Source organism: Eptesicus fuscus, chromosome 9, assembly GCF_027574615.1.
Source record: "Eptesicus fuscus isolate TK198812 chromosome 9, DD_ASM_mEF_20220401, whole genome shotgun sequence".
In the NCBI taxonomy this organism is placed as follows: Eukaryota; Metazoa; Chordata; class Mammalia; order Chiroptera; family Vespertilionidae; genus Eptesicus; species Eptesicus fuscus.
This window is the reverse complement of record NC_072481.1, coordinates 4,188,097-4,215,789: the sequence shown is the minus strand read 5'-3', so window position 1 is coordinate 4,215,789 and position 27,693 is coordinate 4,188,097. Positions and strand designations below refer to the sequence as shown.

General features: G+C 41.0%; 1 protein-coding gene across 1 annotated transcript in view; it reads left to right on the top strand.

The window, feature by feature from the left end:
* RERE (arginine-glutamic acid dipeptide repeats) overlaps positions 1 to 27,693 on the top strand; it is a 397,399-nt gene that overhangs the window by 212,135 nt on the left and 157,571 nt on the right. The window contains exons 5-6 of the mRNA XM_008151740.3: positions 22,989 to 23,094; positions 24,371 to 24,467. Of these exons, the coding sequence (XP_008149962.1) occupies positions 22,989 to 23,094; positions 24,371 to 24,467 (203 nt within the window). The remainder of the gene's footprint in view (positions 1 to 22,988; positions 23,095 to 24,370; positions 24,468 to 27,693) is intronic.

Genomic DNA, 27,693 nt, shown 5'->3' with positions numbered 1-27,693 from the left:
TGGATTGTAGGCTGTTTCTGGTTTTGATGAATTTGTTCTGTGTCTGTGAGTGACTGGCTCCTCATCCTTGAGGTCTCCTGTTTATACTTGAGGGATGATTTGGATTTCTGTTTATAAAGATTTTGTTCGGAAAAGATAAATTAGAAAAAGGCCAACCTCTACCTTACAGCATCTGTGCATCTTGAGCTCTCCTTGAACTGATGCTACTTAGCTGCCATTTCAAGTTGCTGAGGGAATTTAGCACAGATTATCTCTTTTGTTGTTAATCCTCACCCAAGATTATTTTTCCATTGATTTGAAGGGAGAATGGAAGGTAGGGGGAGAGACAGAGAGAGAGGAACATCATGTGAGAGAGACACATTGATTGGTTGCCTCCCGCATACGCCCCGACCAGGGCTGGGGATCGAGCCTGCAACCAAGTACATGCCCTTGACCGGAATCGAACCTGGACCCTTCAGTCTGTGGGCTGACACTCTATCTACTGACCCAAAACAGCTAGGGTGCACAGATTATCTTTTATCCTGGACCCTATATGTTGCTGGTTGCTCAGGGATTGGCTGTCACACTTTGTACGGTCAGCTGTAGGCTCTGGGCCATCGTTCCGTAAAACAGAGCATGCCCACCCAAAGAGACGGACAGGGCAACTGCCTTAGAAGGGGATGTGACAAGGTTGAGTCTGGGTACTTCTTTAGCCCAAGTACGTTTTACGGACTTTTGATGAATTTTAAAAGATGCAGAAGTGTTTCTGAAAAAGAGAAATATTAGACTATGCCAGGTTTGCAGGTTGGAGTTTAAATGAAGGTTTTCAATGACTTATTTTAAATTACTCAGTGTATTAATTCCTTTTTTAAAAAAATTCTGTACAATTCAGCCAACACTCATTAAATGAATATTGTGTGCCTAACACTAAGTTCATCGTGTAGAAGGAAGGAGGTATGAATTAATCTCCCCATCAAGAATGGCCAGCTCCCAGGGGGTGGGAGTAGGGGAGAGGGATATTTGCCTGTTTTGTGGATTACAATAGCTCCAGGGCTATACAGGGCTATACATAGAAGGAGCTTAATAAGAATTTGTTGAATATAAAAGTATGAATAAAATATGGCCTTTGCACACAAGTGGTTCAAGACAACTAGGAGATGAGACATGCCTGTCGGGAATCACCACACACTGCAGAGAATGGGGGCGTGGAGAAGTGTGATGCTTTCCAAGGGGAGGATTGGGGCTAGGGCCCCGAAGGGGTAGCTTTTGAGCTGGGCCTTGAAGGTTTGGGAGAATTTTGACTGGAGAACAGAAGACAAAGGACAAAGGCAGAATATTGGGTCTAACGTGTTTTGGTGTAGGGAATGGTGTGAGATAGAACTGGAAGCCATGCTGAGAAAGCAGAATTTTGTTGGCCTTCGGGGAATGATGTATGGATTTTTAGTGGGTGAGTATATGATAAGAACTATGGTTTTAGAAAATTACAGATAGAGCTCATGAGGAAGCTAGTAAAAGAGTTCAGATGAACCAGAATGAGGGCCTGATCCAGGGTGCTATGAGTGAGAGTTGGAGGGGAAGGGAGAAAATAGAAGTTTATCTGCTGGTCACCAAATACACATGTCCTTGCTGCGTTCACTCTATATCGTAGGTAGGAACAGTTTGTGGTAGTCTGAGGTGTTTTGTATGCCCTGAGTACGTCTCTTATCTTGTTTATTATAGTCAGCCTCTAGAAGATGCTAACTCCTCCGTGCCCTGTTTTTCATCTCCTCACTACTTGGTTGACCGCTTGTATAAAAATTCAATTGTGCATGAAGAACACGTATTCATACATTTCTGTATGTTCATTACATAGTCCACTTTATGAATGTGTCCTTTTTTTACAAGAAGGGGGACATTGTGCCTAGATAATATATTTTTCTCAGTGTTAATTGGGAAGATTTTATTTTTATGATGATCTCCAAGTTACGCTTTATGCAGTGTAAATTTTTGTTGTGGAAAGTCACAAAAAGACTCTTCTAAGAGTTTGCTCAAATACATTTACAAGAAAATAGCTTGGCATTATTTGTTTTGCGAAGTGCTGTGAGTTAGCAGCTGTTCCTGTCTCACCTGCCTCAGGAAAAGGCCAATACTAATGCGGCCAGATTTTTTTTTTAATATATATTTTATTGATTTTTTTACAGAGAGGAAGAGAGAGGGATAGAGAGTTGGAAACATCGATCAGCTGCCTCTTGCACACCCCCTACTGGGGATGTGCCCGCAACCAAGGTACATGCCCTTGACCGGAATCGAACCTGGGACCCTTGAGTCCGCAGGCCGACACTCTATCCAACTGAGCCAAACCGGTTTCGGTGTAATGCGGCCAGATTTTTAAAAGACAGTGCATTGCTGCTACGTAAGCAGCTTCCCTTTTGATGGGATTTGAATATAACATGATTTTTGTGAACTGTCATTAAAGATGATTCTTTGTACTTTTTTCCCTTTAAGTAGGTTTTACCATTTTTACCTAATTTTGGTTATTTCATAATGTGTGATGTAAAGGTATGGCAAGATACAGACCACAGTGGAATATCATGGCTGGATCAGCTAAAAATATACTTAGAGTCCATTTATAACACTTTTGGGAAAGGGAACTCAGGAAGTCATGGTATTTTCTGTTTATTGTGAAAGACAGTAGTCATTTCTTTGCCTCTATTACAGAGGCACAATAATGAAAAAGAGTTTTAAAAAATATTTTTATTGATTTCAGAGAGAAATGGAGTGGGAGAGAGAGCTAGAAACTTCAGTGATGATAGAGAATTATCAATTGGCTGTCTCCTGCACACCCCCCACTGAGGAATGAGCCTGAAATCCAGGCATGTGCCTGACTGGGAATGGAACCCTTGACCTCCTGGTTCATTGGTAGATGCTCAACCACTGAGCCACACCGGCTGGGCATGAAATTTCATACAATAGTGAATCTGGGTTTGTGTATCATAAACAGATTTACACATACTAGTAATACACAAAAATAGAAAACATAACATTTAATACTTTTGTTCAGAAACTATGATTTATTTTAAGTTGCTGCTTTATTTAAAAGTAACTTTATTGGAGCCACTGTTTAATGAGCTGCCGAGGAGTAATCTACCCTTAGCACGGTTTGCTTAGAGGGTTAGGACCTCGCATTGATAGAGTAACACTAGACTGGGCGAGGAGCCAGCTTTACTGAATACCTAGGGATATCATGTTGTTCACTGAGCGAGGGCCAGGGGAAGGTTTTCAAAACTTGTATTGTAAATTGTCTCTTTAGTCTAGAGCAACTTTTAATGTTTTGTTGCTTGAGGTAGTTATGTCATATTTTTGTTTTTTATTGCCATTCATTCAGTTCCTTGACTGTCTACTCTGAACAAGACATTGTTTTAGCTCCTGGGAATAGCTGGGAACAAGGCTGCGGATATGGCTGCCCTTGCGGAGCCTTGGTTCTCTAGGTGTGTGTGCTGGGTGAGGATTCAGACAGTGCATGAGCAGGCCTTACAGAGCGGTGCTCAGCAGGGGTTTGAAACGGGGAGTCTCTGAACGTTCAAACATTTTATGCACTAGTTTGCATGGCGTACACTGTCTCTTGGGAGAGAAGGTCTTAGCCAACGTTAAGAACCATAGCTCCAGAGCCTGATTTGAGGTGTAGCTTCCCAGGTATTGATTTCTGTATAAGTGCAAAGAGGCAGTACCACTGTGAATTCCCTAGCCAGTTTTCCCACTATCTCCTCTTCTGTGTGATCAGACTAAATTTTCTTGGGCCTGGTTTTCATTTTATGTCTCAATATTTAGTACCAATTAGAACTCTGAGCCTATCTGACATAACATTGGTAGAGATAGAAAATGATTTCCTGCAACTCCCTTTATAGTAATTTTCTCCCTCAAATTACAGAATATGGTAATACTGTTCATAGGTAAGTGATGGCTGTATTGTGTATTAATTGCCAGTAGTCAGCTATTAGTGTTTCCTTTTGACAGTAAAAGCTTTTCTGAATTTTAGGATTGGGGAGTTATTGATCCTTGTTTTAAAGATAATCATTAGTGATCGGTGGAGAGCTTGAATATATATTTCTACAAATCTGTGGAATTCCACTGGCACTAATCCTAGTGACTGTGCATGAATAACAGGCAGCAGCACAGCACAGAGGAACATAGCTTTGTGCTTGGAGGTTGATTTAGCTTTGGGACTTCAAGCAAGGACTTTAGGAAACGTTTTTTGTTATTAAAAACTGGGAAATTAATAGATGTTCTGGCCAGGAGGGCTTCCCAATTTCTGTAGGACACTGGCCAAAAAACAAGGACTCCATGGGTATTAATATAATTTTTCATCTTTGTTAGCCTTAACTAAAGCTCTTTTTTCCCTGCATATTTATTTTTCATACTAGTGATCTTTTACTATTTTGTATTTTAACATAAGGGGCAGATGTCTCCAGCTCTGAGCTGGCCTTTGCAACATGCCCTGCCTTTTGAATGTTTCTTTCAACTTGGGTAGTTCTTTGTTAAAAGGCCAACCCCCTTAGTGAGATGATCTGGGAAAGAGGACCCTTGATATTTGAAAGGTGAGGAATCCATTTAAACCATGTGATGGCTTCTGACAGCCAGTGCTGGGTTCTGCTTGTTTTAATGTAAGTGATAGGCACTGAGGCTGGTTGTGTTCAGTAATTGGATGTGAACTATGTAAGTGACATTTCATGGCAAATGTGAGGGAACTGTGGATGGCACTCGATTTCAGTGTTGCTGCCTTCAGGTTTGAAGGTAGAAACCGTAATGGAATTTAATTATCAGAGATTAGTTCAATGCATTTGTAATACGCTTAGCTGTTAGGCAACTGTTTGGCTATTGTGCATGACACTGGTCTGTGATTGATCATGCCGGTGCATGCAGTGCTGCGGGAGCAGTGGAATAAGGCTGTGGAAGGGCTGCCATCAGCACTTTGTCAGCAGCTTGCTGCCCAGTAGTCGTGTGGGAAAGACAATCTGTAATCAAAGGAGTTTGTGGAGATAGCAAACACAGACAAAGACTGTTAGGATAAAAAAGAGTGCTCATTGCCTTCTTTCGGGAGAGATTTCAATTACATCTCATTCATGACATCCTCCCTCCTTTTTAAAGCGTGCACATAGCCTCCATGGTGTATCACAGGGTGAGCCGGCGGTGGTAGTGCTCCGTTTCCATTTCAGGGCTGGTTTTATAAGGTAGCGTTGAGCAGAACACTTTATATTCAGTTAGAGACTTCAGAGCTTCATGTTTAAAAGCTCTTTAAATTCAGCAACACTGAGCATTTTTGAGGTGAGGGAGTCTGTATAAGGACGCTGTGGCATGCATGGGGCAAAGGTGAATGTGACTTTTCTCTACAAGCAGTTGAGAACACATATGCCTGCTTTATATTTACTTGCCTTAGCATTTTAGAAGTCTTAATGTAAAAGGTTGTGTATCATTGTTGGCATGGACAGCTGTGATTAAATAGGCTTGTTCTTGTTCATTTTATTCTCTAACAGTCTGGTTGGTACCTGTGCCAACTCTGTTGCCAGGCACTGCCTGTCATCCAGGGAAGGAGAGCAATATGAAGAAGAAAACCACAGAAACATGCTAAGGGGAGGGGGACCGGGGAAGGGAGGAGAGAGAGGGGAGAGAAGGTCTGTGACATAAAACAAACTGCTTGAAAATTCTCAAAAAAGTATTAAAAGATGTCCTGCACAGTCTGTCTCCCATCCTTGGGCTTTTATTTGTCCACATTCTTTTCCTCATATCTCACCCCACGCAGATAATCAGGTGTTGTGTAAACAAATATAACAGCTATCAGATTATGCATACTATTCTATAGCTTGCCCTTAAGAATATATGTTGGTATATGCATAACCCATGGACGCAGAGTGGGGCGAGGGGTGGGGGGAACTGGGGGGTCAATGCGGGGAAAAGGGGGACATATGTAATATTTTCAACAATAAAGATTTTTAAAAAAATATATATGTTGGGGGCTCTGCCAGGTAGATGGTATTCCATTGTGTGGATGTTTCATAATTTATCTAATAGTTCCCTATTAATGGGCATTGTTCATATTATTTTACGTATATGCAAATGTATGTTTAGAGTAAATTGTAATCAGTGGTGTTACTGGGGAAGCAGGTAAATATATTTATGATTTTGACATGTATTGCCCTTTTGTCCTTCATAAGGGTTTGTACTGATTTTTGTATATAAGTAACGAGAGTCCATTTCACACAGCCCAGCCATTAGTGTGTTACCAGCTTTAATATTCACCAATCGGAACAGTATATTCTGAGGGTAACTTTAATTTGTATTTTTTCTCATTGTGGTTTTATTGTTCACATTTCCATCTTTGTTCTCTTTTTTGGGAATTTATTTTGGTATATAGTGTAAGGTATGAATGCAACTCAGTTTTTTTCAGATGACATCTCAGTAATCTTAACATAATTATTAATTGATAAACTGTCTTTCCCCACTATTTGGAAATGCCATGTTTATCACAGATTAAATTCCTAAAAGTAATTCTTAACTGACTGACAATAGCATGCATTTATCCTTACAATTACTTGTCACTTTATATTTACTTATCATACCCAGCTTTAAGTCTAATAATTTGTCAGATGGTTTTTAGTGATCAATGCCTATGATTATGTACCCTAACAATGGAACTAAAACTTATTTCCCCAGTCTTATCTAACCAAACCAGTCATACAAACGAGTAGCAAATACAGTACAAAGAACTGTTTCTTTCCTGATTCATTTGAGAATAAGTTGCCAAATAAGGTCCCACAAACCCAATACTTGAATGTGTTTATCTTACTGACAAGATTTTTTATATAAACCCCCCAGTTCAACAATCATGTCAAAATTAGCTTTGGCATGTTATTACACCCTGTACATGTTTAGCCAGTTTTTCATTTTGTGTTACATTTAGTTGTCATGTTTCTTCTGTCCTCTTCAATTTGGAACAGTTCTTCAGTCTTCCTGGATTTTCATGACCTTGACATTTTTGAAGATTTACAGACCAGTTATTTTGTAGAATCTTCCTCACTTTGCATTTATATGGTGTTCCCTCATTATTGAATTAGGGATCTTCTCCTCGTATCTAATTGCAGGCACATTACTCTATTTCTGTTTGTTCTGTTATTGGTGTTCCCTTTGATCATCTGATTAAGATTGGGTCTACCAGGCCTCCGTACTGTAAAGTTACTTTTTTTTATCCTTTGTAATTAATATTTTGTGGAAAGGTGCTTTGTGACTATGAAAATATCCTGTTCTTCAGTAACTGTTCAATTTATTCTTTTATGTACATCAGCATAGATATATGGTTTTCTATTTTATTGGATGGGTTACAGTCCACTTGATCATTACAGATTTTGATTTTCAAATGGTTCTGGAAATGGCCAGATTTTCAGGCTGGTTCCTGTGTGTCTTTCACATACCCCTGTCATTGTTTGAGTACTTTTTACATAACCAACTGTTCCAGATTTCTCCTTAGAGGCTACCATTGTTACTGATTTATTGTCTCTTTCCCAAGATATGTTCTACATATCCGTGTGTGTGTGTGTGTGTGTGTGTGTGTGTGTGTGTAAATTTTACTTTTTGTGAGTTAAACTTTTAATAATCACTTGAGAAGCCCACCCTCATGTCTTCTTCCAGCCACTAATCCCATGATAATCATGGCTGTGAGCTCTTTTATTTTATTTTTTTTAGTCATCACCTGAGGATATGTTTTTCATTGATTTTTAGAGAGAAACATTGTTTGGTTGCCTCCTGCACGTGACCGGGATGGAACCTGCAACCTAGGTATATGCTCTGACCAGAAATCAAGCCCACAACCTTTTTGTTGCACGGGATGACGCTCCAGCCAACTGAGCCACCTGTCAGGGCATGGCTGTGAGCTCTTAAGTCATAGATTAGTTCTGCCTGCCTTTGAAATTTACATGTAAAGGGTATTACTCAGTATGCATTCATTTGTGTCTGGTTTCTTTGGTTCAGCATATTGTTTGTGAGATGTATGTTTTTGTATGTTGTATTTATTTTCATTGCTATATAATGCATTATATGAACATACTGCAGTTAACCCTAAACTGTTGATGGATAATAAGAAAGATTTTAACACATCTTAGTAATTGAGCAAGCAAGTGGATTACAAATCGATAAGGATATAGAATATTGAACAACACAATTAAAATTTTTGAGCTAATTGTTATATATATAGACCACTATACTCAACAACTGAAGAATATACATTTTTTAGGTGCATATGGGATATTTATCGGAAATGACTATGTTAGATCTTAAAGTAGGTCTTAGCATGTTTTAGAGGATTGAAGCCATACAGATAATGTTTTCTGACCAAGCCTAATTATGCTAGGAATTAAAAAGATTACCTGGACAATCTGCAGATGTGTGAAATACAGTGATACATTTTTAAATAGTCTGTGGGTCAAATTAGAAATCACAATGGAAATTAGAATATATTTTGCAATGAATTAAAATGAAATGATGATATACCTCAATTATAGGTTACTAGAGTCCCAATGCACAAAATTCATGCGGGGGAGGGGGGTATCCCTCAGCCCGGCCTGTGCCCTCTCTCAGTCTGGGACCCCTCCCTCCTAACTGCCCACCTGCTTGCTCCTTACTGCTCGCCTGCTTGCTCCAAACCACCTGCCTGCTTTCTCTTTACCGCTTAACTCGCTGCTCCTTAGTGCCGCTGCGGAGGCAGAGAGGATCCCACCACCGCCTCTGCACTCGCCAGCCGTGAGCCCAGCTTCTGGCTGAGCGGTGCTCCTGCTGTGGGAGTGCACTGACCACGAGGGGACAGCTCCTGCATTGAGCATCTGCCTCTGGTGGTCAGTGCGCATCATAGCGACCAGTTGTTCTGGTCGCCCCACTCTAATGGTCGCTGGGCTTTTATATATATAGACTAGAGGCCTGATGCACGAAGATTCGTGCAAGAATGGGCCTTCCTTCCCCTGGCTGCCGGCAGCGCCTTCGCTCTGGCCGGAGCCACCTTTCTGCCTTCCCACGCTGCCCAGAGGCCTGGAGCGGCTGGGGTGGTGTGGAATGCAAGTGTCCCGCCCCCGCCCCCAGCAGCTCAGCGCCTGTGTATGCAAATTAACCTGCCATCTTTGTTGAGTTAATTTGCATACTCACTCCTGATTGGCTGGTGGGCGGTGCAAAGGTACAGTCAATTAGCATGTTACTCTTTTATTAGGTAGATAACTAACACTATGTTGAGAGGTAAATTTTTAGCCTTAAATATATAAGGCTAAAATATATAAGGAAAATAGAAAAGGCTGGATAAAATCAGTTGTCTAAATATGTATATTATTTGAAAAGAAATTGAAATTAAACCCAAGAAAAGGAAGGGACTAATGAAGAAAAGAGCTCAAATTAATGAGCTCAAATTAATGAATTAATAATCAAAAGTTGCTTTTTAATCTTTTTTCAGATTTTCTCCCTTTAGTTCCTTTATGAGTACCACTTCTTCACTGCCTCTTTACCTTGTCATCTACCTCCTTTTAAACTTCCAGTTTGAGGGAGAATTAAAACAAAGAAGTGGACAGCCTTTCCTTGTGTTTCCTCCACACTTCTGAGACAGGTTTGGCTTTTCAAAAGCAACTTTACTAAAAAGTACTAAGAAGGCCCTAGCCAGTTTGGCTCAGTGGATAAAGCATCAGCCTGCAGACTGAAGAGTCCCGGGTTCAGTTCCGGTCAAGAGCACATGCCTGGGTTGTGGGCTTGATCCCTAGTAGGGGGCGTGCAGGAGGAAGCCGATCAATTTTTGATCTTCCTCTCTGAAATGAATAAAAATGTATTTTATGAGGACAGATATGTGATACCTTAATCAATAAAGAAATTTAAAAAAATAAATTGTACACTTTCAGATTGTTAAAATGATAAATTGTATGTTATATGCATTTACCACAATAAAAAATGCAGATTTATTTTTTTAAAAAGTATTTTAAAATATACTGAGAAGAAACCAAACAAAAGTAAGGTGTTCCTTTGAAATGACTAAAACTGTTACGTTCCTATAAAGATGTTAAAGAAAAGAAAGAAAATGGCATCAAGTTACCAATATGGGAAATAAAATTGGGACAACACTATAGATCCCACAGGCACTAACAATGTGTCAGAAGGACACTATGAACAATGTTATACTAATAAATGTGAACATTTAGCTGCAGCATCAAACATTCAGAGTAATTAGATAATTGGAATAGAAAAGTTTTATGTGCCTTAGGCAAACTTACACAAACACAAATAGGAATACTTATTAGCAGACTTGGTTGTAATAGTGAAAATCTGGAAATGACCCAAATATCTTATCAGTAGAACATTTATGAATAAATTGTGGTATATTGTACATAGAGGTAATATGTATCATTAAAAGTGAATGAACTAAGGCATGGATGATTCATGGACACATAATGCTGAATAAACAGAGTGCCGAAGAACCCAGAGTGTGATATCATCTGTAATAATAAAAGCGTAATATGCAAATCGACCGAACAGCAGGACGACCATCCGAACAACTGTCTGGATGACCTTCCGGATGACCACACTATGACACGCACTGGCGCCAGTCAAAGTGGGTGCGATGCAATTGTTCTGGGGGCCCCCCCCCCCCCCCATCACACCACGATCCCCCCGCAGAGGGAGGCCCAGGCCACTGTCCAGCGATGCCCCGCAGAAAGAGGCCTAGGCCAGCCAAGCCATTGCACCCCACGCCTATAGCCCTCGGGGGAGGGGTGGGGGTGGGGGTGGCAGCGCTGCACAGATGGCAAGCAGTGGCAGCAGCGGGGGCGGGGGAAGGAAAGCCCCGATAGGCCCTGATTGCCAGCCAGGTCTAGGGATCCTACCCGAGGGTTCCCGGATTGTGAGAGAGCACAGGCTGGGCTGAGGGACACCTTCCCCCCGCTTTGCACTGGGCCTCTAGTTTATGTAAAGTGTAAAACTAGATAGAACAATGCCTTATGTATCTGGCCCGTGCATAAAGGACTGCCTCGGAATGAGAAACGGTGAATCCAAGGTTACCGCTCGGGGGAGTAGACAGACCTGCCTAGGAAGAGTGCACAGGCAGCGTCTTCGGGTTTGGTAATGTTTTATGTTTAAAAACATGTTTGGTATGTAGTTACATTATTTTTATACCTTTCTGCCTGTGAAATGTTTCATAGTTAAATCTTAAAAAGAAAAATGATACAGGTAAAGAGGGTAGAAGAACCTTCAGGCGTTTTCACGAACAGAGCTGCGCCTCGGCGGAGAGACAGACACACACTTGGCTCTCGGCCTTTTCCTGGGGGTGCAGAGACGGGGTATGTGTTCACCGAGCCATGTAGGCCTCTGTCTGTGAAGCAGTCAGGTCACAGGACATGTTTTCCTGCCATCCAGGTGCAACATTTTGAGAAGACTGCTGGTGTTAAGGAAAATAGCACCTGAAGAGACTAAACACAGTGGAAATAATTTTATGTGCTTAGAATTGTAGGGCACTGAGGGACCGCTGTTGCTGCTCATGGCTGGCTTTTTTAGAAAACACTCAACCATCTCAGTTGGGGAGGGGTTGCAGAGGGTCTGCCCTGGAGGCATTGGCATGTTAAGTGCTGTTATGAGTGGGACTTAAACTGTTTCCCCCCTCCCCACCCCACCCCCCTGAACCTTCAGTGTCTGTCTCTAGAACAATGTGTGCTCATTAAATGTTGATTAGCACAATATACCATAAAACTACTCTGAAATTATTTTTTCAGTTCTTTTCCTAACTATTACCACGGTAACTATTGTCTGTATTCTGGGGATTTTAGGAGATCATGTAGTCTCAGTCCAGAGGTTTCACCTAGCACATTCTTTGGTGTGAAAGCAGGGACTTGTCGGTAGCCTGCAGCGGTCCCCGGAGAGAACAGTGTCACCGCTAGCTGTGAGTTGTTTTTCCCTCTTCACTTAGCTCTGTGTGGAAATGGAGGAAGGCTTTAGATCAGAGCGTTGTTTTTGTAGCAGTCACCGGCACCACGCTTTCGGCAGAGCAGATTCATCAATTCTAAAAGAAGTTGGTCTTTTTGTGGTAATGGAAATGTTCCCCATCTTGATTGTGGTGGCGGTTACACAACACATTTGTCAAAGTAATTGAAACTGTAAATAGGTTAATTTTATTGTGTATAAATTATATCCTAGTAAAGCTGATTTAGAAAAAACACCACAGATGAACCAAAACAATATCACAAAATCCATAAATTAAAACTCATTTCCGGTAGATGATTTTAAAGAAAAGGTTTTCTTTCAAAAGATGTTAACATTTATAAAAATATACGTATGTTAGTACTCGAGCGTGATGGGGAATCTTTTTGACAAAAAATAACCTATTTTAAAATGAATTGTGGCTCTGGTCATATGCTCTTTGATTTTCTTTCTTTTTTAAAGCAGCATTTCCCAGCTCAGCTCACACTTGACTGAATACACTGATCGATTATCTGGGGATTAACTAGGCCTTCTCATTTCCTGCTTCCCTTTCTGCTCCTCCAGCAGGCCAGGGGCCTTTGTTGTCTGGCCTGTGGACTGAGATAAGCTACCAGGGCATGTTTGTATTAGAAAAATGGCTGTAGACGGAACAGTTATAAATAGACTCACAGGTTTTAAAGGTTGCAATCTTTGTTTTGGTTTAAGTCAAAAGGAGAGAAGAATAAATAAGATGTTTAAAACAAGATAGACTCGTTTACATAGGAATGAAAGAGGAAAACACAATTTTCAGGGTTCCTACCAATCCCCCACCTCCCCTTTTTTAAACCAAACTATTTGAATTTATGTATTGGCAAGTTGAAAATGTTTGCTGGCTGTAGTTGGATTCCTGTTATCATGCAGGCTGACTTTATTTAAATCCGTGATAATTTCCAAACCTATATTTGTACTCCTTAAAAGTGCAAATACTCATTCAATTCTAAAAATTGCCATGCTGCTAAAAGATATATTATTTCACTGTATTTCCAGCTGTGCAGTTTTATTCAGAAAGCAATGGTACAAAAAGGTTATCACCTAGAGAGGAATTTTGCTGGATTCACATACAATAGGTATGTTCATCTTTATAAAAGACTAGAGACCCAGTGTGTGGGGTCCCTCGACCTGGCCTGCACCCTCTCGCAGTCCGGGACCCCTCGGGGGATGTCAGAGAGCGGTTTTAGCCCAATCCCTGCAGGCCAGGCCTAGGGACCCCACCGGTGCACGAATCGGTGCACCGAGCCTCTAATATGCATATAAGATCTTTGGTTAATCTCTTCCCACCTTCCCACTCCCCCCCTTTCCCTCTGAGATTCATCAGTCTGTTCCATGTTTCCATGCCTGTGGTTTCTGCTCCTGCGTTGAGTGTCTGCCCCCTAGTGTCAGTGTGCGTCATAGCTACTGGACAGTCGGTCAGTCACTTAGGCATTTATATATATAGATAGATGGTTCAATATAGTATTGTAAGCCAGATGTCTTTGTTTTTTCCTTAAAAGTTTGTTCTTTCAGGTTGCCAGTTGTCTCAAGAGAGAAGCAGTACATATTTTTGAAATGGCAACCAAGTTGCCTAGAGTTGCAGATTGCTAAAGTTACCCAGGCTAGTGTTTCTGCGTGCATGCTTTCAGCTCAGTATGTTCGCCATTGTTTTAAAGTGCACCTTTTTAGTGTAGACCTATTTATATTGTTGGAATCAAGCTTTAAATGTTTCTCTCTCATGAGCTCAATTCCAGAAAGAAAAATATCTTGAATTGATATGAGAGGCTTCTTATCTAGATTTTTCTTCTTGTTAACAAGAAGTTCCAGCTCACTACTGGAATGTCTGATTGTATAAATAAAAAGAAAATCTATTTTTAAATTACTGTCTCCCTTCTGAACAAATGTGTGCTTTAAAAGCCACAGTCATGGTTCTGCTTGGGGAACATGCTCGCGTTGTTTAAACTACCGGCTTCAGGGGAGGGTGTCCAAGAGTCTTTGTGCCGCTGGTTTCCTCGGCCCACTGAGCAGGCCCTTCTCAGGGAGGGTGTGCAGGATCCCTGTCTGTAATTACACCAGGCACCATTTGCCTTTTTTCACGCCCATCCTCTCAGAGTGCACAGTGGAGTTTTACAAAGGCTAAAGACGTGTGATTGAGTGCAGAATCAGATAGGAAAATGTTTTCTTAAGTTAACATAAAAGAGATTTGTAAAAACTTAAGTATTACTCATTTCCTAAATTTTCTTTGTTTTAAAAATTATAGTTATCTGTTTAATTACTTATGTTCTGGGGTTATTGTTAAGTGAATTAGTAAAAATCTTTAAAGTTAAAAAGTCCCCCTCCCCCAATATGGTAAATATTGACAACTCATAACACATACAAAGCAAAGTTCTTTGAACCCCTCAATACTTTTGAAGAGAATAAGCTGTGGTGAGTTTAGCAAGTTTGAGAACCACTTCTGTAAAGCACATGCTGACTCAATGAAATCTTTTCAAGCTATTTCAGCATTAGTTTTTAATAGCAAAATTTGTGTGATGTATCTTTAATCATAAGTTAATTTGTTTTTAAAATATTGTGATAGTTTAAATTTAATTTGTGAAACTTCTAGAGAATTTTGGAAGACGACAGACAACTCCCCCCCACCCCCCTTCTTTAACTTCCTTTTCACCACTGCAACACCTGATTTGTGTAGTGCTAGCTGACTTTTCTGGCCACATCATGTCTAACAAGACATTAACTCCCCGACAATTAGTAAAATCACCACTACTATTCCACCATCACCAAACAACAAACAAAATATTGCAAAGATATCAAACTTGATAGTATTTGGGCTTGATTTAAAAAAAAAAAAAATTCAGCCCTAGCTGGTTTGGCTCAGTGGATAGAGCATTGGCCTGCAGACTGAAAGGTCCCAGGTTCGATTCCAACCAGGGGCACATGCCTGGGTTGTGGGCTTGATCCCCAGTGTGGGGTGTACAGGAGGCAGCCGATCCATGGTTCTCTCTCATCATTGATGTTTCTATCTCTCTCTCCCTCTTCCTTCCTCTCTGAAATCAATAAAAACATATTTTAAAAAAAGAAATTCAGTCAATGTTTCACTTCATTTAGTAGGGATTAAGGGTGATTTGACAGTTTCTTGTGGCACTGACTAGGAACAGCTATTTTTTTCCTCCTTTATGGGGGAAATCTTTGGGCCAAATAGAAAAGTTGTGATTATGGATTTATTAAATATAACCATAGCTGTGGTGAATAGTGGCTTTTAAGCAGAGTTTTATGTTGGTTTTGAGCAGCAGATTTTGGGGACCCAAGTATAGGGTCTTAATTTATCTGTGAAATGTCAGCTTCCTGATTTGAGCCTTCAACCGCACTTTGGGATGTTTTAAATCCTGGATCTGACATTTAGTATTTTTATCAGGAGGGTGTACATATATCCACAGGATACATGTGGGCAATTGCAGGAGTGCTCTCAGGTTTGGTATATCTGTCCCCATCTACGAAGGCCTCTTTTAAGAGTAGCTTATCTGTGTGTGTGACTTAAATGTACACGGACAGCAGAGGGTACCTAGTGACTGCCTCCTGTCTAACGAGGGAGACCAAGAAGTAGTTTCCCCAGGCGATCCCCGTCCTCACTCTTGGTCTCTCCACTGCGGATGTTTCCGTTCAGACACAGTGGAGTCGTAGGTAGAAGGTGCTGCAGTAAGTTTGCTCCATAGTTGGCAGTTGAGAGAGGATTTCATTTTCATGCACCTTCTTGGTCCTACCAAAATACTGATTGCATTTTGCCCAGATTAAACTGTGAAGATAACCAAAAAGCAGGCATGTGTTTAATAAATAAGACAACATCAAGAAACGATGATTTTGAAAATGATTTCTGATCATCAGAGGCTGTGCTTCAGCACACTGTTAGTTGCATCATCTTTCTGGGGGTTTGTATGTATCCGGTTATTTGTACATCTTGGTTGTGAACACTGTAAAGCAAGGTGGAACCCTACCCTGCCAGGTCCACCTGCTTCACCATCTGCTACAGGTGATGTAAATCCTCTTACAGACCCAGATGCTGATGTAATCTTCTGAAAGCAGTCTTTTGGATTGAGTGCTACAGGTTTGGGAAAGGAGCTGTAACCTTGGTTCTTGTGCCGAAAGGCAGTAAGCAGCTTGGTCAAATGGGTGTGGCTTGTTTATCTGTTTCTTTCATCTATTTATTTATCTTTAAAGAAAGAATTCATTATGCTTGTTCACAATAGACCCCAGTGTACTTTCATGTTATGTCCACTTACAAATGCCAATAAATGATAAATCAGCGCTTGTATTAGGGTTCTCCAAAGAAACAGTGTGTGTGTGTGTGTGTGTGTGTGTGTGTGTGTGTGAGAGAGAGAGAGAGAGAGAGAGAGAGAGAGAGAAAGAGAGAGAGAGAGAGAGAGAGAGACACACATACATACACTATAGGAATTGTCTCATGAGGTTATGGAGGCCAAGAAGATTATGGTTAATATGCTGTCTTCAAGCTGGAGAACCAGAGAAGCAGGTGGTATATAATTCATTTCAAGTCCAAAGGACTGAGAATTGAGGGGCCACGGGGGTGTAAGTCCTGGAGTCTGAAGGCCGGACAACCAGGAGCCCCACTGTCTGATGGCAGAAAAAGATGGATGTCCCAGCTCAAGAAAAGAGATAATTTGCCTTTTCTTCACCTTTTTGTTCCAATCGGGGCCCCCCAACAGGTTGATGATGTCCACCCACATCTGAGGACGGATCTTCTCAGTTTACTGAACCAAATTCTACTCTCTTCCGGAAACACCCCACAAACAGACCCAGAAACAAAGTGTTACCAGTTACCTGGGCGTCTCTTAGCCCAGTCAAGTTGAGACACAAAATTAACCATCATACCACTAAACAGGATTCTGTTAGACACTTGTGGGGTGGCCCGAGAAAGGAGAGGTGCTGCAATCAGTTTTCCACAGGTCAGATTATCACCTTGGGAGATGGGTGTAGACAGGAACTCGGTCAGATGGTGTTCTTTCAGGCCCACTTGCAACTTAACCTGAGAACATTGGGAGAAGGGCATTTTAGGACAAAGCAAAAAATGGCTACTTTGTTTACTCAGTGGCAATAAGAAATGTAGTCAAAAGGAAACAGAGTGTTTACTTAATGTCTCAGTACATTAGGGAGATCTGTGCATGATAGTGTGTTTATTTAGAGGAGGTACTCAGCCCTTCACTTCTCTAAGAAGGAAGCTCTGCTTCTCTCCCTGATCTCCTGGTGCCATGTCAGAGCAGAACCCTGAGATGGGTGGACCTGGAGGGCCCGAGCCCTGCTGGCTTTTAGGTTTTCCTGTTACTCTTTCATGGCCTTTTGAGCTGTAGTGGCTGTAAAGCTATAGGTAAAGCTATTTTCAGATACAGGTATAGAAAATGTTCCATTCCTAGTGTCTTATGTTAGGAGAGTAGTGGCTTGAAATAGTACAAGATATTTCCTATCTGACTTCATTTTACTGATTCAGTGTTTATCCACAGAGTAGTAATAATCACCTCACTGATACAGAAAGCATCTTTTAGATTGGATTGTGTATGCGCATGCCTGGCGTTATCTTTGGCCTTCAAATAATAGTACTCTCTGATCCCATTGACTGTCCCTCCCCTCTCCCAAAGTCAGGAGTGATTGAAGCCACTAAGACTGTTCCCAAGGTCTTAGTGAGGATGATCTTCCCAACAGGCATTGCCTTGCGGGTGCAGGTGGACCCTGAGGGGCTGAAATGCAACTAAACCATCTGTGCAGCACCTGGGAGGGAGGCATGTTGTCTCTGGTGGGCTGTTTCCCCCTCTTGCAGGCTTAGTAGACAATTCTGAATTATACAGTAAACTCCCAGACTTCTACCTATAACTGTCGACCTTATTATAACCATCTAGTGGAAATGCACGAAAAGTTTCTGCAAAAGGTATCTTTTTAAACCACACTGTATGCAAATGTTAAGCCACTTCAACTTCCCAAGTTTCTTGGAAAAATTTTATTGGCTCTTCGGCTTCATCAAACAAGAAATTTGGTCTGATTTCACCTGAAACTGAATCTAGGTCTTTTATTTTTTGAAATGTAAAATCCCAAGAACTAAGCAGATAAAATTAAATTTGGGTTTGTGGGATTGTTCACTTGATGAATCCATCTTCATATCCTGGTTAGTCTTTGACCAGGTCTCTGTCCCAGTTGGTAACAGTAGAGGGACTAGAGTGGCCTGTTGGGCAGGCTTCGGGACCCCTGATGGTATCTGCCAAGACCTGTAGGTGATTTATGGGGCTGAAAGGCCTTTCCTTTATAACGCAGGTGAATTTAAAATGATGGTTCTTCCCATTCTGATTTGGGGGCCTCCTCCATTCGTGTAGCGGAATCTCTGCACCTGTCGGTCATTTCTGAACTCCTGTCCTTCTCTTCCACGCCCACCTCCCTGTGTTTAAACCTTTTCCCAGAGGATGATAACAATGCTCCTAGGAAAGACTCAGATTGGCTATTTAAATCAATTGAAGTACTTAATTATTAATAACCATGAAAAACCTGTATGAAAGGTCCTGGCCTTGGATCTTGTATCTGTGTTCGGGATGGTTGTGTGGATAAAAATGAACCCGTATCAACAGCGGCCTCCTGTTGGCTTTTCCCGTCTCCGTTGCCTTCCTTTCTCCCTTTGTTCATGATCTCGTTCTGAATGTTGGATTTCAGTTCTGAATGTTTAATTCATTACTTCTCAGCCTGTTGGCTGACACTCAGCTCTCGATGCCCTCCTCTGCTCCCAGACATCAGGCTAGCTTTTTCCTCAACCCGGTGGAGGTGAGTCTGTCTTCTGTGAAGCTCTTCATTTCCTTAAATTTACACAACCCCTCATTTCAGGGAAATCCTGGCCGGGCATGTGGAAGAGCCCACAATTTAACCCAGAATCAGCTCCTCCCCCTTTTTGCACGGAGCCACTCCTGTTGAAACTATTGTAAGGAGATTGGAGTGCTCCTGTTTGGTGGTTTCCAGCCACCTGGACGCAGTCAAAATCTCTCTCTCCGCTCCTTAAAGAGAAAGTGGTGGGAATGATTTACTTCCCAGTGGGCTCTTCTCTCTACTCAGAAATATACCCTAGGGTGCCTTCACATAGGAAGCTTCTCACCACATTCTGTTTAAAATGTGTCATTTATAACCGCTTTGACCTTTATGCAATTGTACAATTATATCACTAGTCAATAATGAGGCATATTTGTCAGATATACTTGATATGCTTCTTGAATTGTTGCAAAAGCGAAGATACATCCTCCTAATTTGCTACATGATTTGTTTTTTTATTGCTGTTGCTAGCATGCTTTTTGAATTGGAGAAAAGTAAATTTATAAGCCACTTCTTATTATAGCTTGACTCCTCTTTTCATCTGTAAAACAGGGGTGGTAATATCCAGCATTTATTGAGAGCCAACCCACTCTACTTATATTCATTTATTTAATCCTCACAACCTAATGAGCTAGAGACTATTATTTTTCCTCATTTTACATATGACAAAATTGGAGACTTGGAAAAGTCATTTGCCCGAAGTCACACAGCTTAGTAAGTTGCAAAGTCGTGATTTAAACCCAGGTGGTTTGGGGTTGAATCAGATGACCTCTGAGTTCACACCTACCTTTAGTTTTCTGTGATTTTGAGCAGAATCTGACTGCCGAGGAGCGGGAAGAAGATGATTTCCTGTGGCTCACGTTTGAGCAGCACCCGTGTTTCTGGGGGGCTTGGGTAGCTTTGTGGGAGAGGGGTGTCCTCTCTGCTCCCTTCTGTTGTTCCTCCGTGCACTGCAGTTAGCTTCCACGGAAGATGACATTTTAATTTGTAAAACCTTTTTAGGGTGGTAATGCTAGCTAATGCCATTATGTTGATGTAGAGAAAACACCCATAATCCCATTTTATCTACTTGGTTTTGTCTGGGGAAGAAATCTAAGCATAAGCCAGATGGAATGGGACCATAGAAATAATCTTGTTCTATCCCTTCACTTGTCGTGTGGCTTGGTGACTCCACTAAGGTCACCCCCAGCTAACTAGTGATTGCGGACAGGCCTAAGATCCCGGATTACCTAATTTCAGTTTAGTGCTCTCTGAAACGACTACTACCTCCCTTTATAGATGTTTAATCTTTAACCAAATTTCTGATCTATTTAGAAAGAGTGTATCTATTTCAGCTACTTAAGTTTACTGTACTACGGTTGTGTTATATCTGTGGAATCTAGTGTCTGGAGGCTTTTTAATGCAATGCTGCCGCTTGCTGGTTATTGAGTAGTACTGCATTAGAAAATCCAATAGGCTTTCCGCTGCCTCTGTCAAGTCTAACATTAGGAGTCATAAGTCTAGGTACAAAGAAACCAGAACAGTAATTTTGTACGTGTGTATAATAATTAACTGTGTTTGGGTTAGAAGATAACATAAATATTATACTTCAAGAATCACTGCCTTGGTTCTGAAAAATAGACATTGTACGGTTGCCATTTATGGTACCTTTAGAAGGTTTTTTCTGTCGCCTGTGGTCCATGTTCTTCACCTGACAGTACTTGACCTAGGTTTTATTCTTACCATTCTGATTTAGCTTTCATTAAAGAGGAAACTGTTAGACCATTGGTTTTCAACTGGAGGTAATTTGTCCCCAAAGGGACATTTGGCAATGTTTTGGTTGTCACAATGAGGGGGAGGGGTGCCACTGGCATTCAGTGTGTCTGGGGGCCAGGGATGCTGCTCAGCATCTCACAATACACAGGACAGGTTTCCACACTGACCCAGCTGGACCAGATGGCAGCAGTGCTGAGGTTGAGAAACCATGTATTAGACAGTATGTTTACTTAAGTGAGTTTTATCCCCAAGTGCCGTCAAACAGACTGCCTCTTCGCCTGGGTTGTTCCCATGACGAGTGCTCTCATCCTGGCCTGTTTTTCATACCTTGTCTGGGAATGAAACGGGAGCCCTCCGGCTGCTCTCCTGTGTTTTGTGCCTCACTGCCTATGGATTTGGTCAGCAGTGGGCTAGTGGACCCCACTGGAGGCCAAACTACAGTCAGGATTCAGGTTCTTTTCAGCACCACGCAGAACGTTTTCCTGTGCTTCACACAGATGGACCATGTGCGTGTGGATATGTCTTGTATTTTCTCTTCATTTGTATCTTTCTTGGGTCTCATCCTTTGCCTAGAAAGAATCCAATGAAATATTTTCCATTTTCCCAGGTTAGATTTTACCTCCTTCATAATTCCCTGCTGGAAGTAATTGTTCTTGTCCATAAGCTCCTATATGTAGCATTCATTCTTATTACTTAACACTAGAGGCCCGGTGCATGAAATTCATGCATGGGGGTGTGTGTGTGTGTGTGTGTGTGTGTGTGTGTGTGTGTCCCTCAGCCCAGTCTGCTTCCTCTCCAATCTGGGACATCCCTCTCACAATCCAGGACCGCTGGCTCCTAACCTGCTCACCTGCCTGCCTGATTGCCCCTAACCACTCTGCCTGCCAGCCTGATAGCCTCCTAACTGCTCCCCTGCTGGCCTGATCGCCCCCAACTGCCCTCTTCTGCCAGCCCGATCACCCCCAACTGCCCTACCCTGCAGGACTGGTCATCCCCAACTGCCCTCCCCTGCTGGCCATCTTGTGACAATGTGGGGGCAGCCATTTTGTGATGACATGGGTGGCCATCTTGTGACGATGTGGCGGGCCGCCATCTTGTGACATGAGGGTGTGAGGGTCAATTTGCATATTACCTCTTTCTATATAGAATACTGATTTGTCCTCATCTTCCCACCTGCAGTATAAACAACGTGGAATATAAAGTGCAAATTGGATAAAAAGTAGAGAGTACCCATTATGCAGGATTATTCTTTGTATACAATCTGCTTTATTGAATCTACTTATTTATACACATACACACACACACACACATACACACACACACACGCACACACGTCATTTAAGCAGGAAGCATAATGACAGCTCCATTGACATATTTGAGGATTTAGCCATCTCCTTTATAAATATGAGGCATTTCTCAGATGGTAGCTCTCATTCATTTCTGACCTGCTGACTTCTGATGACAAGGTAGAAGCTGCTAAGGAGAGTGATACTGCATTCACCTTGGTCTCTTAAGGCCCTCCCTGGTTGGGAAACTATTTGATGAGGCCACAAGAAGCCTTAGTGTGCTGGCATGTTGAGATGTTTCCCAGCCAATGGCACAGAGATGATGTACCTCATGGTGTAGCTTTCCAATGCAAGGGCAGCGTTGATTCTGTGTTCTTTGAATGAACTAGGAACAAAGTTAACTTTTAGAGCTAACACAGTTAAGTGTTTTACAAACATTTATGGGACCCTGGTCAGCATAGAACTCTCATTATTCACAAATATTTATGTACAAGGTGTTCGATTCTCTGGCAAGTCAAAGATAAATAAACCAGGGTCCATGTTTCATGGACTCTCAGCACCTTCATCACTACTCGTAGCTTGCTGTGTTAGTCTGCCATGTAGCAATAACTGCACATTAAGTGGCAGTAAAGTGGAGGGAGAATGTAACTCAGTCTGGGTGATTGGCAAACCCTGGAGAGATGACTGTGCCAGGCCTTCTTGGGTAAGTTCTTTCTAACGTATTGCCCTTAACGGCTTCACAGTGTATATATATATATATATTTATAAATAACAGTTAATAAATATTTAAAATGGTCAAAAATTAAGATAGGAGCATGTATTCATGTAGAACTATGTAGTTAATGCCAAATAAAAATATATAACATTGAATGAATTAAACTGGGGATATTTATAGATTCAAGTTTGGTCTCCTTTGTTTCCCTTTAATGAGCAACTTTGAGGGATCAGATCAGAGGGGGTGCCGTGGCTGTAATTTAGAAAAAGTAAAATTTGACCTCGTTATTGACTTACGTATTTTTGTGGTCCTGGTGGTAATTGTGTGTTTCCCTCTCTGCCTGTCCATCTGTTTCCAGGGACTTTGTTCATGGGTATGGTATGCAGCTGTGGGCACCTGAAACCCTGTTCCTAATGCTGTTAGATTTTCCTTTTCAGAGTAAGAGGGACCACCTACTCATGAACGTCAAATGGTACTACCGTCAGTCTGAAGTTCCAGATTCTGTGTATCAGCATTTGGTTCAGGATCGACACAATGAAAATGGTAAATATTCCCTTCATAGCTTTGGACAAAGTTTGTTCTAAAAAGATTTATTAAATGGAGATCACTACTATGGACATTTTTTCTAAAATAGCTTCTTACAAATAGGACGTTAGTAGAATACTCACTTTCTGCTGAGTTCTTTCGTTCTTTCTGCCTTTAAAAAGAAAGAATCTGAGCATGTGCTCATGACGTCTCCCTCTTCAACTCAGAGGAGAGACAGGACTTTTGTGGAAATGACAGTAATTTCTTTTTCTCACCTAATGATGAACTAATAATGCTTATAACCTACAGGATTGTACTTTATTTCTTTCCTCTTTTCAACAGAGTATGTATCATTGAAGTTCTCTGTATTCAGGGTTTGAACTTCAGTTTCAAAGCAAAGCTTTCCTGAATGTTTTGGAATTGAGCTTGCATCTTGACTTTCAGAACAATAGGAAGGTTGTTCAGAGATCTTTTTTCCTCCTCTGGCACTGTAGTGTCTACCCAGTAACTCCATGTACACATGCGATGTGAACATGCAGTGTCTATTACGTTTGTTCAGATGTATAAAGCTCCCTTTCATTGATTTTTTTGAGAGGTGCTAGACCTCGTGATAGCAGGGTTCCATTAGTCACATGTCGCTCCCCACTTCCAGATGAGGAAAAGGAGGCTGAGAGGTGCTGAGGGAGTTGCCAAGGCCAGCTCTGTCCCTGATGGCTGTGCCCTTCACTCTTCACACTGCTTTTGGTGATGGGTTTCAGTTCGACCAACCATCGTCAGAAATAGTTTTGAAGAATGATAGAATGATATTCTTTCACATCTTACTACTTATTTTCTCCTTCGAAGCTATAAAAATTTCTGTTAATGCAGTTAAATTATGGTTTGTTATTTAAAATAGTAACTTAGTTATTCTTTTCAATGGAAACTCTGTTTTCATTTCATCCTGGACTATTTAGCAATAAAAAATAAGGTGGACAGGATGATTAAATATTTAGTAGTTTACAAATTGCGAAAATGCAATAGTTGTTTCTTCCCTTTAAAAAAAAAATTTGTGCTTATTGCATTTCAGCAAACTGTGGGGACTTTAGTAAAAGGTATAAAACACACCCAGCAGAATATTTGTTTTTGTTCTTTCTGCTCTACGTTATTCCTCTTCTCTGTTTGCTGGCCAGGCCTGGTTATTTATTGTGCTTTCTTCAGTGGGAGGAGACCCTGAAAGAAAAATTTTGTAAAATTTTCCTAATTGTTTTGGGAAACTCAGTTTTAATCTCCTCTTAATGAATTGATTTTTTGACAGACTCTGGAAGAGAACTTGTTATTACAGACCCAGTTATCAAGAACCGAGAGCTCTTCATTTCTGATTATGTAGACACCTACCATGCTGCTGCCCTCAGGTAAGTGCAGAGGTGGTCTCTGTGAAGGAGAAGTCATGGAGTGTGGGAGGCTAAGCTGTCCCTGTCTCTTTTGATTATCGTGGTGTTAACCAGATGACTCCTGTGGTCTCTGGCCAACATTCCAGTGTTAACTGTGTATTATTGGGGTTTGGGAAGTTGCCTGTATTTTCACTAATTTGTTGGGGGTGTAGGGAGGGGACTTTTTTTTCCTATTTCATTTTTTTATACCCTCTCTAAAGTTTTTTAAAAAGCCTTTATTTCCTTGAAAATTATTATCCTGGTGTTGGTCACTAAAGTATTTAGGGTGAAGTGTTTTGATGGTCTGCAGATTATTTCCTAAAGATTCAGTCACTGTTCTGCCTAGGAAAGGTGAAGAAATGGAAGAAACAAATATGGCGGCATGTGATTATTAATCTAGGCAAAGCCTGTAGGAGTTTCATTGACCTATTCTTTCAGTTTTCTGTATGTATGAAAATTTTTCTTCTAAAAAGCTCGGGTAGGGAGAATATATTGAAGACTTTGTTCTGAGACAGAAGGTAACATTACAGGTTACTCTTAATGTCTCTGGTAATTATGCCAGAAAGTGACCATCAGCCCCTGCTTTGCGCCTCTGGTGTTTTGTTTCTCCTGTCCCTTTCACGAAAAGGATGCACGGATAGCCTGGCAGATTTGGTATATAAGTGGAGACTTTGGGCTTCTTAAGTGTAGAAGCAGTAAGGCAAGTAATAACTTTCCCCACTGGAAATAATAAAGTGATTTGATGGAAGAACTACTTGGCTGTTAAAAAATACAGGTGGGTTTGTTTGTTTGTTTGTTTGTTTGTTTTTGTGTGTGTGTTTTCAAAAATGCCATAGGGATATGCTGGCTTTTAGCTTATCTACAGTGAGATACAATAATTTCTCTATTATGTTGCTCTGATGGTATTCAGTAAAACCATCTGGAGTTTCTTATGCAAAGCTACATAGCTAAAGCCAATTATTTCAAGGCAAATTAGCAAAACTTTTAATACAGGGCAGGTTTTGGCAAACTTTTGGGGCAGATAATCTTTCATGTGGTCTCTGTTACAACCACTCAGCTCAGCCCTTGTAGCACAAAAGCCACAGGCAGCGCGGATGAGGTGGCTGTGCTCCAGTAACACTTCATTTGTGGACACAAATCTGAATGTAATGTAACTTCCACCTGTCAGGAGGTGTTTACTCTTCTTTTGATTTCCTTTTTTGCCATTTAAAATGTAAAAGCCATTCATAGTGCAGGGGTTCTACAGAAGCAGGCGGTGGGCCAGATTTGGCCTGTGGGCCATAGTTTGCCAAACCCTGCTGTCAGGGAAGAAGTGTGCGTGGTTAGAGTTGGCTTCCTGTAGGAATTCATACATAAATTTGGAGAATTCCTGAGGTGTTTTGTAAACTTCTTCCAAAAGTCCCACCAGCTTTTTGTGACGGTGGCTTATGGATCTCAAACTTGCGTGCTGAACAGGGAAGTAAATGGAAAGTTGGATAGATGGATGGAACCATTACATTGTTAGCTAAGACAAGTAGCTTGATCCTGGGATTATTTCTTATCTTGCTTTGCATGCTTTTCCCTCCTCTTCCCATCTTGTTTCATCAGTTGAGATAAATGATTTCAAACAATTTAGAGTTGAATTCAAGTTAAAGCAATAAAAATATGATATATATATATAACTTTTTTCACGTGATTGACTTGACTACATTTGAATATTTATCAGAAGTTATTAAGATTTGTAGAGTCTTTATTTTTCATTTTTTAAAATCCTCACCTGAGGATTTATTTGTCATGTTACTTTTTTTACCCTAAAGATAATGTTTTATTGATGGTCAAAGATCTAGAGCAAGCATGTCAAACTCGAGGGCTACGTCCCACAACGAATATTTTTGCAGCCCAGCCAATATAATGGCATGCAAGAAACTTTATAATAAAAATTTCGTAACTTAATTTTTACAATATCCTGTTACACAAAATTATTAACCTTTTGCACTCGGATGTCGAGTGTGACGGTTATTGAATGTATTAATAATTTGAAATATAAAAAAATCCAAATAAATAAGTTTGTATGAAAAGAAACTCCAGTTTTTTATTCTACTGCCGCGCTTTGTGAAATCTGGGGCATTTAAAAAATTAAATCCCGAGTAGAATAAAGGAATCGGTGCAAAGGGTTAATAATGAACTACAACATTCGCTAATGACTGATTACTATAATCGTGTTGCATTCACTTCCCTTACTCGCCTGATGTGCAGAAGCACCATTTCTCTCCACTAATACTAGCAGCAAATATTTTAGCAACTGATTGCCACATCATTAGTCTTGTACTGAATTGTTTGGTGTGAGCAACAAGAAATATTTTGCTTTCAGAGAACAAGAAAAATAGCTTTATTTGTGTTATGCTTATTAATTTGTGCAGTTATTCAGTGTCTGGCAAGTTAATGTTCAAGAAAAAATACTAATTTTTATTAAGATGTTCTATTATTTTACGTTAATGATTACTCATTTATTTCAGCCCTTTGTATTCAGCATACCTCTATCGAAATAAACCTTCCAAATATGGAAATTGAAGCTTTTGTTTTTTTTGCGGCCCACATAAATGTAAAGCTTGTTTATTTGGCCCGTGTTAGCCTTTGAGTTTGACATGCTTGATCTAGAGTGATAGCTTTGTGATTGGACCGTGAACTGTGAGCTGGGCAGTGCTTTCAGGTTTCCCGTGCACTTGTAACAATGAATTCTCCAGTACTGGTTGTGGCGAGCAGCATGGGAGGGCATACACGTTTCATTAGTTTGAGGGCTCTTTTCCAACATTTATTTGTTGCTGTTAATCCTCACCCTAGGATATTTTTCCATTGATTTTTAGAGAGAGTGGAAGGGAGGGGGAGAGACACAGAGAGAGAAACATCCATTGGCTGCCTCCCTCACATGCCCAGGGCCAGGATCGAGCCTGCAGCCAAGGTACTTGCCCTTGACTGGTATCAAACTCGTGACCCTTCGGTCCATAGTTGATGCTCTATCCACTGAGCCAAACTGGCTAGGACTCTTTTCCCTTGAATACCTCATGGTCTTTTAACAATTACTTTATGATTATCTGCTTCCTACTTCACGTGATTGTTAGGGGGAAAAACATCCCCTAGATGTAGATAAAGTTTCAAGCTATCACCTTACTAGGAATTCAAATTATAGGAATACTAGAGGCCTGGTGCACAAAAATCGTGCACAGGTAGG